General features: G+C 54.2%; 5 protein-coding genes and 1 non-coding gene across 6 annotated transcripts; 2 read left to right on the top strand and 4 right to left on the bottom strand.

Annotated features, from left to right (window-relative positions):
- Positions 1-200: 200 nt before the first annotated feature.
- Positions 201-1901, bottom strand: J4E86_001437 (uncharacterized protein; the record flags this gene model as incomplete). The annotated part of the gene is made up of 1 exon (XM_051442004.1): positions 201-1901. The coding sequence occupies one exon, from the start codon at positions 1899-1901 to the stop codon at positions 201-203; it is 1701 nt and encodes a 566-aa protein (XP_051308175.1).
- Positions 1902-2371: 470 nt separating this feature from the next.
- J4E86_001436 (uncharacterized protein) lies at positions 2372-4422 on the bottom strand (the record flags this gene model as incomplete). The annotated part of the gene is made up of 3 exons (XM_051442003.1): positions 2372-2629; positions 2685-4151; positions 4363-4422. 3 exons carry the CDS (start codon positions 4420-4422, stop codon positions 2372-2374), a joined length of 1785 nt encoding a protein of 594 aa, XP_051308174.1.
- A 979-nt stretch (positions 4423-5401) lies between these two features.
- Positions 5402-5482, top strand: J4E86_001435. Its single transcript has one exon. It is a non-coding gene; the product is annotated as a tRNA-Ser (tRNA).
- Positions 5483-6991: 1509 nt separating this feature from the next.
- On the bottom strand, positions 6992-7898 carry SSU72 (RNA polymerase II subunit A C-terminal domain phosphatase; the record flags this gene model as incomplete). The annotated part of the gene is made up of 2 exons (XM_051442002.1): positions 6992-7649; positions 7699-7898. 2 exons carry the CDS (start codon positions 7896-7898, stop codon positions 6992-6994), a joined length of 858 nt encoding a protein of 285 aa, XP_051308173.1.
- Positions 7899-9710: 1812 nt separating this feature from the next.
- Positions 9711-11234, top strand: J4E86_001433 (uncharacterized protein; the record flags this gene model as incomplete). Its single annotated transcript, XM_051442001.1, has 1 exon — positions 9711-11234. One exon carries the CDS (start codon positions 9711-9713, stop codon positions 11232-11234), a length of 1524 nt encoding a protein of 507 aa, XP_051308172.1.
- A 1263-nt stretch (positions 11235-12497) lies between these two features.
- Positions 12498-14811, bottom strand: J4E86_001432 (uncharacterized protein; the record flags this gene model as incomplete). Its single annotated transcript, XM_051442000.1, has 2 exons — positions 12498-14395; positions 14487-14811. 2 exons carry the CDS (start codon positions 14809-14811, stop codon positions 12498-12500), a joined length of 2223 nt encoding a protein of 740 aa, XP_051308171.1.
- Positions 14812-15714: the final 903 nt, after the last annotated feature.

Here is a 15714-nt window from a genome sequence, read left to right as displayed (position 1 = left end):
GTTGGCGTAGTACAAGGCGGGGGACGTAGGGAGAGGATAGAAATCTTCGATAGGTATACGCGCTGGATCACAATGACACTTTGCTGTTTTACGTGGCGCATGAGACGTTCAGATGATCATTTGAGATTGTTTGAGCGCTACCACATACATCAAACTATCTAACCTGGGTACCTATTCTCATGTCTTCCACCACAGCAACATCAGTCCCAATACTCACCAGTTATATCAGCTCCGTATAGGAAGCACGCGAGCTTTGTAATTACTCCGCGCAAAGAAGGGTGGTGGGGCGCGCTCAAGTCGTACCGGAACTTCTCATGGGTACCGAAATCGTCATCGTCTTGATAGGTGATAGTGGGTACGTAAGCCGTTATATCTAGATCTTCCTGTTCGACGAAATGGCTGATCCAGTCTTCGATGTCCTCTTCCATCTCTTCAAGGTCCTCGTCCGCCCTCTCGTACTTGATTGTAAACTTACTACCGTCATCCCGCTCATACTCGATGTCTTTGATAATACACTTGCCGTCCATGATAACGTCGGGACAGGCTTCGTTACTGCGATCTGGGTGTGAGTGCAGTACGTCGGCGAGAAAGACAAACATCTGCCGTTGAAGTCTGTACAGCATTCCCGTCTTGTATTGAAGGGGCAGGCCGCCATTAAACTGCTCAACCCATAGCCGTGAGTTCACAGGGAGTTCGAGTGTTGCCATGATAGTGTTGGTGATCGAGATCCGGAGACATGAAAAGTCCTTTCGCTCCGGTAGCTCAAAGCGCATATTCAGAGTAGGTGAAATATCAGGGCGCTCTTCCCACTTATCAGGGAAGAATAGTCCACTAGCCGCACACCAAGCCTGCATCGATGCGAAATCATCAAACGAAGCCTGCGCGCTGCGTGACGTCATCTTTCCAACGACATATATGTGCTGCCACTGTTTGAGGGCAATTCTTCGGAACTGGCGATTGATCGAAAATAGCTCGGGTAGGCGGCGTGAGATTGTTCGGCTCTCAATGTTGTATGTAAGACAATGATGGTCGTTTGACTCCATAAGCATACCAAGGAGTTTCTTCTTGATCGAGGTCGAGTAAAGGAGGTTCGCGATACGGAGGGCTCGGCCACGGATGCAATTCATCCTCTGAAGTTGGCCGTTGCTGTCCACATCGTATGGAATGATTGGAAGGGCGTTGTCATCGGGACGTTGATGGCTAGACCTTTTCAGGATGAACGTAGCTTGTAGACCGTCGAGTGTGGCCTCAATGCTGTGAAGCGACCGGGGTGCTCGTAGATAGGGGCTCATTTCCGGACTACGCTGAGGCGTCAACAGTGTGATCATCGCATTGAGATTGGACTTGTTGATAGGGTATGGGGTTGGAATGCTCCAGTGGTCATGTGAACGAAGGTCTCGTCCCGAGAACGCGTATGACACCTCAATCTTCGCGCGCTGTCGGTTGCCTTGGCTCGTGAGTATATACTGATACCGCCATATCATCACCATGATAGGTTTCAAGTCGATCCTATCATTGGCAGGCTGACATAGTCCCGGGCAAAGAGGTTCGAGATCGATCACGACTTTGCGCACGTAATCGAGGTTGGAACCAAGACCTGCCATCCACCTGCTCAGGAGTCCTAGGGTCGAAGCGTCGGTGAAAGCGTCCATTTGCGTAGAGAGCATGAAGGTGTTGTCCGAGAAAAGTATACTTCTGGCTTCGTCGTGAAACTGGCGGCAGGTACTAAGCAACTCAATGTCTGGAATCGCGCAAACCATGACCGGCCCCGGAATGACGGTCGATGGTACCAGTAAGATGTGGCCCTCCTGCTTGAATACGTTCCGATGAATCTTGTTGCGGAGCTCTCCGGGAAGTTGAAGCAGAGGCGAGCCCGGCTGTGGAAGGAAGGGAATCGACATGGCTGACAGAAGCTCTTCGTTGACGAGGTCGATTCAGGTGCAAAGTGACCGCGGAAGGCGTGCAGTTTGTTCGCGCAAGATATCTTGGGGCTCGAAGAAAGGAGAGGTACAAATGCATCGTGCGGCGGCAAAACGTTCGCCCGCAATGGGCGGTACTTCACGCACGAGCGCGCTGGGGAAGTATTCACTGTCTCGCTGATACTTGCAGCGCCAACGAAGCCGTAGCTTCGACCGGGGGAAGCCTATGTGTACGCCGGAGGACCACAATGCCCATTCGCGGCCTTGTACAGGCTGTTTGCGACGTTCCTCAAGCCTTCGCTGATACTCGGTAGCACTGCAGACCTCGTGGAGTTGACCTCATCTTGTTGCTACACCGGGTCGTCGCTAACAGTGCCCACAGATTTTGCCGTACCGAAGACTCAAGAACCGACCTCGTCTGACCCCACATCCCCATCGTCAACGAACGACTTCTACGGCGACTCGTCCGTCTCCTCAACAACCTTGCTGTATAAATGCTGATGCGAAACATACGTTTCTGTTCCATCGGGCGGTAGATACTCCGGACAGATACCAAACGCAATAGCGCCTTTCTGGTCGAGGTACCGCTTGAGGCGCAAGGCCTGGCCCAAGACGCGGGCTTGCTTGATGCCGAACTCGTGCTCGATGCGCGACATGTATTTTTGGACAAAGTCTTGGCTTTCAGGTGAGGCCATGGGCATGGCGGCGGCCTAGAACATTGGTTGTTAGTAGCAAGAACATACCGCTGACGATGAAAAGACGTACCACGTAAAGCGCCCATACAGTACTGTATCCTCCTGCGACGCGTACGATAGGAAGCCGGTCCTTTACAGATCCGTTCCCGAGAAGAGCTTTGACAAGCCCGTATGTGTTGCCTCGGAAGTTGCCATCAAGAGATTTGAGGGCTATACGGTATGGGCTTGCTGGCGCAGCGGATGCCGTCCATGGTGCGCCACGTCCCGACGTGCGCGGTTCGTCGTAATCGTCATCGGGTGGGGTCGTCGCTCTGCTCGGCGCAGAATCGGGAACATCATGCATGAACTGGGGCATGCTTGCTATGATATCGGACTGCAACTGGTACAGCATGCGAGCGCTTTTCGCTAGCTGCTCGTGGTATCTGCTGCCAGTAAGCGTCGGTGGACTAGTTGCGAACCCTGCCAGGATGCAGTTCCGGATAATGTCGTGGAAGTAGATTCTGTTGTAGCGCACCCAGTTCCAAGTCTGAGCTGCTGTCGCGGTCGGGTAGACGTGGTAGAAGTTCTCAAAGATACGTTCACTCTTCTCGCAATGCACGACGTCGTAATCCCAGTCTGCCCCTTGATCCTTGAAGATGTTGACGGCGATGTCTTCAAGTTCGAGTGCCGATTCTATGATTTCCGACAACGAGAACGCCGACTGATTGAGGATGCGAGCTCGTAGGTCAATGGTCTTGATGTGAAGGAAGAAGAATCGGTTTCTTGGATCGTGTGTATCCAAATGCTTCATGACTTCGCTGTTCAGCTCGTGAACATACTGAGGAAGGGGAATGCCCTTTCCCATACAGTTCATAGTGAGTAGGCCAACAGTGTGGAGGTACATGCGTTGTCCCGCGGGAGTAGAGAATTGCTCCATGCCTCTGAGTCTGATGAGAGATGCAGCGCCATCGACGTGGTTACTCCATCCAGCCAGAGAGGTGTCGTTGAACGTTGCTTCGAACATACTAAGCAGATTGACGGCGGTGAGAGTGCTATCGGCCTTGACAGCTTCAGGCGAAGAGATTGCCTTGTTGGCCATCTTGATAGCCTCAAGATACCAGCGTGTCGCTTCGGCTTTCAGACGAGGGTCCATGTAGAGGTTGGCTACACCGGCGATGCCCAGCGCTGTCATGGTCGTAGAGACGAGCGGATGGAAACCATGCGTGGAAAGATGTTGCTGGTACTCGATTGACTGTATGGATGGCTGGTCCACTCCTGTACAATAGTACGACATGAAGAAGCTGATGCCTTGGTCGATGAGCGAAGCTGTTATGGCCGTCCCCGGACATTGTTTCGCCATGATCTGGAGATAGGCCTCGCGTACATCTCTGATATCTCGCGCATCACGTGCGGCGATGGCTTTTGCGTTTGATATCTTTGCTTTTGTCTGCACATGTTTGGTCTCGTCGTGGAAGAAGGCGTCGACGGTTCGATCGTATCCCGGGCATTTGAAGTTGCGTTCGGCACACTTGATACAGCCCTCTGGCCGTTCATCGCACTGCAATCTAGTCAGCGGCTCGAGTCAAGAAAGCGGACTGAATGCCCGGTGCGAATGGTGCTGTGTCTGCGGATAGCCTCTCGCACAGGATACCGCGTTGGGAAGAAGCTAGTCGCGGGTTGCGGCGCCCAACGCGAACACCGCACACTGCATGCCCTTGTCGGAAAACCAAGCCAGGTTACATGATTACATATAAGAGAGTTGGACGTACCTTGATCTTTCTCTCGCGACACTTCTTGCACCCTGTTGACGGTCTCCCGCGATACACCATGCTGGACTAGTGTTATCGCATCAAGGGTACGGTAGACGACGGTAGACGACGGTTTCAGAGATTAGCAGCCACAGCTGATGTAAAGATTAGGTAGAAGTATTAGAATCGATTTTGCCAGCGATGTACTGATGACGAAAGGATAGACGGCGACTTTTGCTCAGGTGAAATTGCGCTTGGCTGGTCACGATAGACGTCGACGCGTGTTTCTGACTGAAAACCAAGACGACCATTCCGACCGTACTGACGCATGTCGTGTTGTAACGGCCGAGCTTATGGCGGGACGTTGGCGTTCCGACGGACTCAATGACCAAGGCAACGGGTTTCTCAGCATGCAGAAGGGCGGTGATGAGACGGAACGCCTAGCGCTAGCGCGCACGTTTCCTGTCGCGCGTTACCTTGTCGAGGAAGCTGGACGATTGGCTCTTCGTCGTTCTCTCTGCATGTGGAGTTGATGCCAGCCGGGTGACGGCCATGATTTTCAACTCGAAGATTGTGACATTGTGTCGTTGAATGGCCCAAAACATGCGAGGAACTGGTGTTTGGGTGTTCAGGCCTGACGTCCGTGCAGATTTTGATTGCAGGGCAAACTCAACGAACACGAGTTCCTCGTGCGGCTAGTCTGGCGAGATCCGATCGGCGAGTGATGACACTGGACAATCGATGTGAGCAGTTCGTGAACAGATCGTGAACGACGTGATCTAGAACGTTCAAGGCAGATTGCACGTGTTTTGAGTTCGCTGGCTCAGATGGGGACGGGAAGTTTGAAAACGTCCAAACTTTGTTTTGGGGCAGGCTATAGAGGTTTCGTTGTGCCATGGAACCTTCCGGGGAATGGACTAAGATCCGGCGTACTCGGTGGACTAAAGCGGCCCGACCATGTTGTACGAGATACGCTGGCCGCACTGCTTTGCCAGTCAATGTCATTGCTCGCAATATAATTGTTTAGCTTGCTGCTTTCTACATCAACCAATAAAACGGGGGCGTTGTGGCGGAGTGGTTATCGCGCAAGACTAGAAATCTTGTTCCTTCGGGAGCGTCAGTTCGAATCTGGCCAACGTCGATTTTTTCTAGCCATCTAGATGGCTAAGCAAACCTGTATCAACCTCATGGCTTCCGTGGTGGAGGAAGCTATCTTTTTTGCGTGAGTCGAGTAGTGGTCAGTCAGGTATACATGCTCAGTTACATCATTCAGGCGCGGATGCAGTAAGTAATTAGGTCTTCAACAGCAAGGTAAGGCCCGATACAAAGTAATCTGAGAGAGTCATCATGTTATGGCGCTTACTACAACCAATGTCTAGAGTCAAGAGCGTGGGTACTCCAAAGAATCGCTGGCAACCAAAACGACATCGATCTGGACACAGATACATTGGTAATACAGTATAGGTATGTATGTGCTCACTGCATAGCCAGAAACATTGACAAGGGATACTGTATTTCGGAACCTCCATCTTCCAGTATCGCACCCAACTGCTGGGTCAACGAGTAGGATCAAACCCTCATAAAACACATCACCACCATGCCCAGGCGTGCAGGTGCCTTTTGCCTCCGCATACCCAGGTCACACTCCGCTCTTCCCCTCAGTCCTGGCCATCACAAACCCCAGCATGGCAATACTTTTTGCACCCGACCTCGTACTTCCACTTTCCGGACTTGACGCCCAAGCCTTTCTGTATATAGTACCCGTACCGCGCGTACTCTCTCGTATCCCCTCTTTCCTCATCTCCATCTTGACGTTCCTTCTCCTTTCCTTCATCATCACCCTCTCTGCCACGATCGCTCTTGCCTCCGCTATCATCTTCCATAGACTTTCCCCAAACACCATTCCCGCACTGATAAACACAAGTACAATACTCGGACCCATCATCTTGCTTTACGCACAAGGAGCGATCACCGGTTTGCTCAGCGTACCATGTGCCGAGTTTGGCGATGGGGATTTCTGGTGTGGTAGTGTTAGAATCGGATGTGGGTGTAGGAGTTGAGATCGACATACGATGGTGATGCATGAGTTCCCAACCACAATATTTTGTTCCATTTCCTTCTCTCCTCAAACTTGATGTTGACGGCGGCATCCATGTTGGCGATGAAACAACACTCGCGACGAGCATGGCGATCATTAACAGTATCATGCCGCAGCAGCGGCTTCCTGATTTTATCGCCATGGTGTTATCGCGCCAGGAACGACGACGACTATCTTTCGGCGGTATGTAGGTGGCGAATCTCCCTTCGAGGAATCTTGCAGGATGAAGATCGGAATGTCAGGAAATTACAGTAATGTCGAATTACTTTTGACTTTGGCATCAACGCTCGTGGTACCGTACACGTGGCTAGCCGCAGACCGTGCCTCGAAGCTACAGCAGACGGAGTGTTTGTGCGTTGACGCGCTATGGCGTTGGTGATACAAACGTCATGTCGAATGTCACAATCAAAACAATCGCGATCGTCACACAAACACGGCAAAGACGGCCAATACCAAAGTTTATCGTGACCTCGTTAATGATTCGTAAGATAAGCAAAACGCCTCGCTATGCAGTGTGGGTATCGAGTGTGAATAACAAACGCCGTAAGGAAACTAGACCCAAGCCAAACTCCAGAGCGCGGGCATGTTGGGCCAGCGCTCTTGCCAGGTAGCGAGTATGTCGGGGACGCGCTCGTCAAAGCCAGATCGAGCAGCCCCGCCACCGGATTGCCACCCGCTATCGCCATGTTGTTCTCTCTCCTTGGCTGCGGCCTCGTTCAAGCTGAGTGCAAGGTCGAGGATAGCTTTGCCGCCAACGAGAGCTTCTTCGTGGTTATCCCTGATGTCGACGTTGAAGACGTGGACAGGGCGATTGAGCTTTCCGCCCTTGTTGTGGAGGTCTTCCAGCACAGCGTCGAAGCAGCGCTCCTCGCACGTTATGACGACGTCGACGACACCAGACTCAGTACCCTGCGAACCTTTGTCTTCAGCGTGGTCCAGACGAGGCTTGCCAGGCACCCAGTCTTGGAAGCGCTCAGGGTAGCCCTTAATGTTCAGGTTGCGACCGAGCATGTTAAGCAGGCCGTTGTGGGTGTAGAGCGCAGTGTTCTGACCGGCAAGCTCATCGTGGATAGCGCGGTAGGTAGTGCTGTTGAAGTTGTAGACGTTGGGCTGCGTGATGGTCGGACCGGGTAGACGGACGAGAGAACCAGTACCAAAGCTAATGGTAGGGAGATGGGCTGAGGCAAGCTGAAGATGAGCTTCCATGGAGCTAGTCACGTTAGCGATTTGATTGGCCTGCGGATCAGCGAATGACATACCGGTTCTGGTTACTCGCACACACAGTGCAGAACTTGAGCTTGAAGCTATCGTCGGGTACCATATTCTGCTCTGCGTGCGCGTCACTGGCGCCGTCCATGCCCATGGAAGCGGGCTCAGCTGGTGGCGGCGGGGGTGGTGGAGGTGCAGCGGCGCCGGCCTGCTGCCTCGCGCGCAGTCGTGGGTCGGCAGGGGCGTCCATATTCGGCGGCGGCGGGTCGTGGTGCGGGAGGTGATGGGACGGTGCGGCAGGTGTAATGGGACAGGTGCTGGCGCGTCTGTGGACAGCTCTGCAATTTCTTCACAAACGTTAGTTATGGTTCCACGCAATTATAGACAGCAATCATAACAAGGTTCACGGGAGATCAGAATTTTCAGCGTTAATTGTGAGTCCTCAACGACATCCGAGGTAATTCCTGCGAATTGCCTAGGACAGCTCCAATATGGGTTCATCATCTCAAGGGCACGCGCACGGGGGCGGGAGGTAGTTGGTACTTACAGTGACAAGGGCGACTACTCCAGCTCATAGTCCCATGCATAGAGAGACGTGTATGAGCGAGTGGTGATAGTTGTGGTGGTGGTGGTGGGAGGCACGAGGCCTGTGAAGTTGAATCTTTGTCAAGCTCGAGCTCATGTAATAGTCTGCTTAGCGGCTGACTAAGCTCGGCTGAAAGATTACGCGGGGCGCCGAACACCTGGGCACCTCGAAATGGAGGGGCTGGTCGCGATGCTTCATATCGAGAATCTTGGAACAGAACTCTTACCTGTTCCTGAAGCGCTTGGACATAGCATATCTCGTATAGGGAGATCGCCTTCATTAAAAGCGATCGCGGTGACGTGATGCAATTGCGCAAGCATACTGTATACCCAAACGGGACGCCTAGGTAACCCGGCTCAAACGCACCTGTCACACAGCGCCGTGGTCTGGGGAATGTGGTCGGGAGAGGACCATGGCATGGCGAAAGGAATGATATCCGAGTCGACTATGATGTGTTTGCCCTCGTGACAGGACGCGGTGAAGACGGCCCAAGGAAGATGCTCGCGGGCCTGGCAGCGCATTCGACCAGCGGTGCGCGCGCAGTCCCCATGCAGCTAGGCGATGACCTGAAACGCCTACTAAGGTGAAAGTAGCCTAAGCATGCATTGATGGGGTTTGCAATCATGGAAAGGAAGAGCCGTCAGAACACACACCCCTCGTTGATGCCAGCAAGGCTGTCTCGAGGCCTCTTGACTCGCTACTTCTGCTTGATATCGACAATCGCACAAATACATCTGCATGCCCTGCCCACTGGCGGCGCTGTCAAGTATCCTGAAACACTTTGGCATCTAGCACTCCCCGCCGCCTGGTGCCAAAAATAGAGTTGGCCATCACCACCACGCGCGCGCTGGTCTACACAGCATCCAGAAGCCGCCAGAGGCCTCGCCATAGTCGCGTCGCCCCTTAGCCGCACTGTTGCCGTTCCCCTCCTGCACGGAACCCTCGAAGCCACCACGTTGGCCCTCGGGTGCGCACCTCATCCACCGTTCACTGGGCGAGTGTTAGCGCCAGGCCTGACCCCCACAACCCCCAGCGAGCGCTTCTCCAGCCGCTCTACAGTGGAAATATCTTCACGCCCGCCGCGCACCTCCCAATCGCCAGGCGCACCTGCACAGCCGACGTGCTGCTTCCAGAAGGCCTGAAGCGCGCCGCCGGGCCATTGGTCACTGTCGCCTCGAAACATCCGACACAAACATCGAGTCACTGCGCCATCTGCCGTCGCCAGTCCACGTCGCGCTGATTCGAACGCTGCTTGTGCGCCTTGTGCGCTGGCCACCTGGAGCCCGTCTTCTGCTCCCGCGGCAGTTTCCCGAGTACTGCATACCGCATACCGCATACCGCATACTGAATACTGAAGACCGTACTGCACTAGCTGCGTCGCATCCTACTCTGCCACCCGCACTGCCCTCGACCGCGCTTCAAAACTCCATATAGTTGCCGCCAACGCCCGAGCTGTCTGTTCACGCAATCTACCGCATGACAGACGCCAATTCCGCACCAGAGACGGCTGCCGACTCGCAGCGGCTGAAGAACATCACAGAAGGCGTGGCTGTCCGCGGATACCACAGCGAGCAAGATATGGCGGCCGATGTCTTATCACCACGGAGCGACCCGGGCGCATCGGCGCAGGTCGGGGTCAATCGCACCTCCCTCCCGCCGCTCGTCACTTCCCCGCCATCCAAGGCGAAGCTCGAGCGCGCCAGCTCCTACATGAACAAGCGACTCTCGACCTTCTCCAACACGTCCAACACACACCAGTCCGTCCGCTCCAGGCCGCAGTCGACTGCCTTCCCCATTTTCCACTCGAGTCTGCCCTACTCGCTCGTCCGCGACTTTGCCTACGACCCGCTGCACCCGCTCTTCTACGGCCCCCTCCCGGAACAACCCTCCGACATCTCGACACCCGCCAGCGAACATAGCCGGAGACTCTCGGACCCGCCACCCGTGGCATGGCGAAGCGACCGAGGCGGTTGGTCCGCGGGGTCCTGGGACGAGAACGGCGAGCAGCTCCCACAAACAGCATACGATGGCGGCCCGCCCTACAGCGAGGACGACGACATCTCCAGTCCGGTAGTCACAAGCCACCATGGCGCGCGGCATAAGAAACACAAGTCCAACATTGTCAATTTCGACCACACTCGTGGGCGGAGAGGATACCCCGAGGAGCAACGGCGGGGCTCGATACTGCCTATGAACGGCGAGAGCAGCCAGTTCGTCAGCGACGAGGCTGCAAACGGGCCCGGGGGTGAGTTGATCACATTTCCACCCGAGTCGTCGCGGCTCGGTGTGCCAGAAGGGGCTTCACGACGAGACTCGCACTTTGCAACCACTCTCCCACAACGGGCATACGCCGAGACCGACGCCGATGTCGAGGGCCCGCCATACGACTCAGACGACGACATGTCAGAGCCCGAGGACTACATCCACGATGACAACCGATTCTCGCGTGACTACCAGTTCACCATCGCCTCGCCCGATGAGGAGATGCACGGCAAGGCCGTCGCCCTATTCGACTTCGCACGCGAGAACGACAACGAGCTACCGCTGGTAGAAGGCCAGGTGATATTGGTATCCTACAGACACGGCCAAGGTTGGCTCGTAGCCCAAGACCCAAAGACTGGCGAGAGCGGGCTTGTACCCGAGGAATACGTCCGCCTGCTGCGCGACATTGAGGGCGGCTTGAATGGTCTAGTCGGTGCCTACCCACCCCAGCCCGAACTACTGCCACCCGAAGCCAACAACGGGCCTGAGAGTCTCCTCAGCCCGATCTCAGCTGGACCCGAAGCGAAGACGCCCACACAGGCCGATCACCCCCAGAACTACACGCCTGTCATATCGACCTTCTCAACAAGCCACAAAGATCTGGAGAAGTACCCGACAGATAGGCTTGGGACGCCTACTACCACCGAGGGCGGCCCGTTCTCAAGAAGCAAAGACACTGGCGCTATGGAGGGTGTAGAGTCAACACCTGAGCCTCAGTCCCAAGATCAGAAGCCATGAAGATCGTAAGGTCGCTTGCCTTACCATGGGCAAGCCCGGAAACCAAACTCCGCAGAGCTACAGCAAGGGGTGCTGGACCCATGCATGACCAGGCAGACAGACTTGCCCACCGGAGCAAAGGGATAGCCACCCCCTCATCGTAGCATGGCTTGGCTGGGTGCATAAAAGAAACAAGATGCTCAACGCGTTCACGACATTCGCTTCAACCCATGTCTTTACCCAGTCTCTTATTTCTTACTCACGAACGCATTCTTCGGCATAGCGGATTCTCTTTCTTCTTCATGCGGAGCAGGGCGCCAAAATGGGATGGACGGTGATGGAACGGAACGGAGTACAACTCTTGTCATGGTAGCAGAGGAAAGGATGCAGGTACGGTTGGAGCGTACCGGTCCCGTAAAGAAAGGAAAGGAAGGGGCACCACGATTTTGAAGGTTGTTACATGTCGGACGGTCTGGGCTTACATGGTGTGGACATATCACTATCATTGTAGTTGTACATTTCTCTTTTTCATCTTGACGAAACGACACTTGGCTTGTGATTATTAGAAAGAGAAAGCAAGCCGAGTAATGACGGAGGAAGAGTGTGAGATCTGGATTCTCACGATTGTTTAGCGATGCGAGGAGCGAGAGGCGGGTTTCATATCAAACCGCCGTCTTCTGTAATACATGACTGTTTCGAGAAATCTCTCTCTACCTTCATGATGTCGTTGTTGATGTTGAGTACTTCATGATTGATATGTCACAGGCCGTCAAAGTATGAATTTAAGAATGGATAAATGAGAAGCCGCCACAAACATCTATCACGCTCTTCCGAAGGACGAACACCACCAAGTACTAAATGTATGTTTTGCGCTATCATTCTCCACGTATGTACATGCCGTTTCAAATCGAGAGAAATACACATTGATTAGAGATACACTTGAGTATTTTACTTCGTTGAATTATTGCATCTGGATTTGTGAAGAACAACACAAAATCTCGTATTGCCAAACACATCGTGATGTATAATTTGCAATAGAAACGACCCACTAGATACGAGCACTATGTCGACGAAGCAAGCAAAGTGTATACCAATGTCATGTCATGTCATTCAAGGATATGATCCCAATACCTATACTATTGCCCACACACCCTATCCCGACATCAACCAAACGCCCAAACGCACACGCTTCCCAAACTCCGCTCTACCAGAACCACCCTGATATCCCAAAAACAATGAGAAAGAAGAATACTGTACAAAACCGCCACCCAAGAACCCTCACACTCAAAGCGTAGGCGCCCTCTTCAACCCACGACAATACCTCACATACAACGCATCAATAAAATGGCTATGCCTAATCCCCGGGGGCCTCGCCAGCTTAAACGTCTCAATCGCATATTCAACACTATACCCCAACCTCTCAATCAGATAGCTCACAAGAAAGAAGCCCGTGCGATTGAACCCATAATGGCAATGTACGCCAATCAACCCCGGCCTTCCTTCCGCGCGGATCTTATCGACGAGGTCGAAGAAGTCGTTGACTTCGGCTGCTTGGGGCGGTTGCTTGGATACGGTGGGGAATTTGTGGTAGGGGATTCCGCCTTCTTCTAGGCCTTTGGGGTCGTATACGGGGTTGTCGTGCGAGATGTCGATCACGGCGCATAATTTGCCCTTCCACTGCCTGGTCAACACCTTCGGCGTGTGTTCCTCGTCGACTTCTCTTAGTGTCTTCATAGCGCGGAAGACGCCTGCGATGGGTGCGGAGACGGGGGGCACGGCTTTCCATTTCGCGAGGTTTTTGACGTCCCATTTACCTTCCGTGGACAAGTAGGAGAGCTGCCATGCCAGGGAGAGGCGCGGGTCGATGTAGTCGATGAAGAAGCTGTTGATCAGGCCGGCGATTATGCGCGAGGTGGAGGGCGCAAAGAGGAGTGAGTGTGCGGCTGGTTTGGGCATTATGGCCGTTTTGACGACGAGGCGGCGAGGGTGCGGGGAGGGCATATGGGTGGTGGGGCTCATGGGGGTTATGGTGGCGGAGAGAAGGGGGCCGTCGGTGGTGATTACGCTGCCTTCTGTTGTGTTCTCAGAAGTGGAAGAGACGCTGACGTCCGTGGTGGATATAGCGGCTGATTCAATGGTCTTGGTGTCGTCTTCTAGTTTTGGTAGGTCCTTGACATCGATACCGGAATCTTGGTGCTCTGTACGTCCCGAGATTTCGTTGTCAGGGAGGACTGCGGAAGGTACGAAGGGGGCTGCTGCAATGGGGAGGCTCGCCATATCGCTCGGTGGTTGGATGGCGCTGACATCCCTTCCTAGAAACTCGACAATCTGCTTAACATTCGACGCAGGAGTGACTGTGTCCGTCTCACCGGCGGCGAGGAATACCGGTATGTTCAGTCCTTTCCAGACCTCCTTTCCTGGGAGGCCTCCTACCGGCTCGCCACTGGAGTAGTCGGGACACATTCCGCGGGCCATCCTCAACCACACGGCACTTCGGCTCTGCTTGTTGAAGCGCAATTGTAGCTTCTTCGTTTCGTCGTCAGAATCCACTCCTGCCATGCGTAGGACGCTCTTGCTGCCGACGCCTCCTCTTCTATCCCAACGCCTAATCAGATCGAAAAGAGCAGCAGGCATCAATGTGACAGAGCGTAGCTTCTTGACTTCTTCTTCAGTAGGAGGTTCAGCTTTGGGGCAGATGGCAATCAAGCCGCTGACATGCTGCGAAAGGAGATGTGCATGTGGTGAAGTTGGGGAAGCCAGGAGCGCAGCAAGTGAGCATCCCATGCTGTGGCCAACAAGAACAATAGGCTGTCCGTCGTTGACTCCACGATGTGCTTCGATGACGACGGCGAGAAGCTGCACCAACGCTTCCGTAGTGTAGGCGCCCCATGTCTTTGGCTCAAAGCTTGACACACCGCATCCAGGGAGGTCAACGGCCAGACAAGGGGCAAGATTGGAAAGACTGATAAGGATGGGACTGAATTGAGCGATAGAGCCCCCGAGGCCATGGATAAACACCAGTAGTGGAACGGGACATGGATCCTTAGGAAGTTTGTCCTCTTGGTGATGTGGGCGGTAAAAGGTCCGGAGCCTGGGATAGACGAATCCAGTTGACGGGACAGTGTAGGAGCGAACGGTGGAGTACTTCTTCAACAGGCCTGGGTCTGTACCAGCGGCTTCATCTGCGGAGGATTAGTAAAACAAGGCTAGATGATCGCCAGCTAGGCCACGTGATGAATGACATCCACGTGTATCGCTAGGCAGAACACTCACCAGCCGCGGTATCAGATACATGTTGGGTGTTGATGGCGGTTCCCTTGTTTCCCTTACTCCTATACCAGAGTACAGACCCGAACCCACACAAGGCTGTCAGTTGGAGCATGCCCACAAAAGTCAGAGTCAACCGGTCTCCGCTAACTACGAATGGGTTGAGAAGCCGGAGCAGACGGAGGGCGGATTGCTTTATACTGTGCCCATACCAGAGATTAAGGTCTGAAGCGGTCTGTGTCACTGGGTCGCTGGGTGAGGCAGCGAGGGGAGCCTGTGGAAGACGCAACGTGCCATTGCGGAACAAGCCAGGTCGCGAATGAGGCTCCATGTCCCTTTTCGTGCTGGAATGCTGAAAGTATATGCGACGGGGCGTTCGGGTTGCCGGCGTGCGGGACGGTGACGAGCACTGGGCGGCAGCCAATGGAATCAGATGGTGCCTCTCGTGCCCGGATCGCTGGAGAGAAAGAGCCGGTGCTGAGAGCGTCTCTTATTGGAAACCTTGCGCACGTTTGGCAACGGCGAATGCGCGGCTACGAAGGATATTCCTTAATCTGGGATCTGAAGGCGCGATCGATATCTGACGAGGATATCATCCTGACACAGCGATATGGAGAGATAAAGCGGCAGCGAGCGGTTTTGCTTTGTGCGATAGTGTCTTGCAACCCCCAACTCGGCAGGGAATGGCGTGGGAGTGTTTGCGATATGGAAATTGCTTAGTAGAGAGGTTTGTGATGGGCGCATGGGCGGTATGACGTTGGGTTGGGCTGCTGCCAGGCTTCGGAAGCGGCGTTTTCACGTCCATCGTGGGAACTTGGCAGGGATGCTGGAGCCTTTTTCCAACGGCCTTCCCCTGACCATCATCACTGCGAACTCTATGGAGAACCATACTTAGTCCTCCCATCTCCCCGTCTTATTGAGACCTGCTGCCCATTTGCGCGTGCTTTTCTTGTGATCCGGATCTTCCGGTGCGACGCCAGCCCGATACACCAGCGACGTGTGCTCTTCGTCGTCAGTTCCCCCAGCCCAAGGCAGAATGCAGTACTGTACATGTACTGGGAACGACCCGGTACTCGGGTCAGATCGACTTACCTGGCCGTCGCGGTACGACATGACAGATGAATACAGTACATAGCCGACATGCAGCCTTGCGTGCTGCGACGACCATGCAAAGCGCCAGGCTCGCAGGATGCATGCGAGAGGCTCCCACCATTCCCAGCGCGACCTGGCGTCT

Source organism: Alternaria arbusti, assembly GCF_024043155.1.
Source record: "Alternaria arbusti strain BMP 1465 chromosome Unknown scaffold_1, whole genome shotgun sequence".
In the NCBI taxonomy this organism is placed as follows: domain Eukaryota; kingdom Fungi; phylum Ascomycota; class Dothideomycetes; order Pleosporales; family Pleosporaceae; genus Alternaria; species Alternaria arbusti.
Note: the sequence above shows the minus strand (reverse complement) of the source record. Positions and strands in the feature narration are given on the sequence as shown.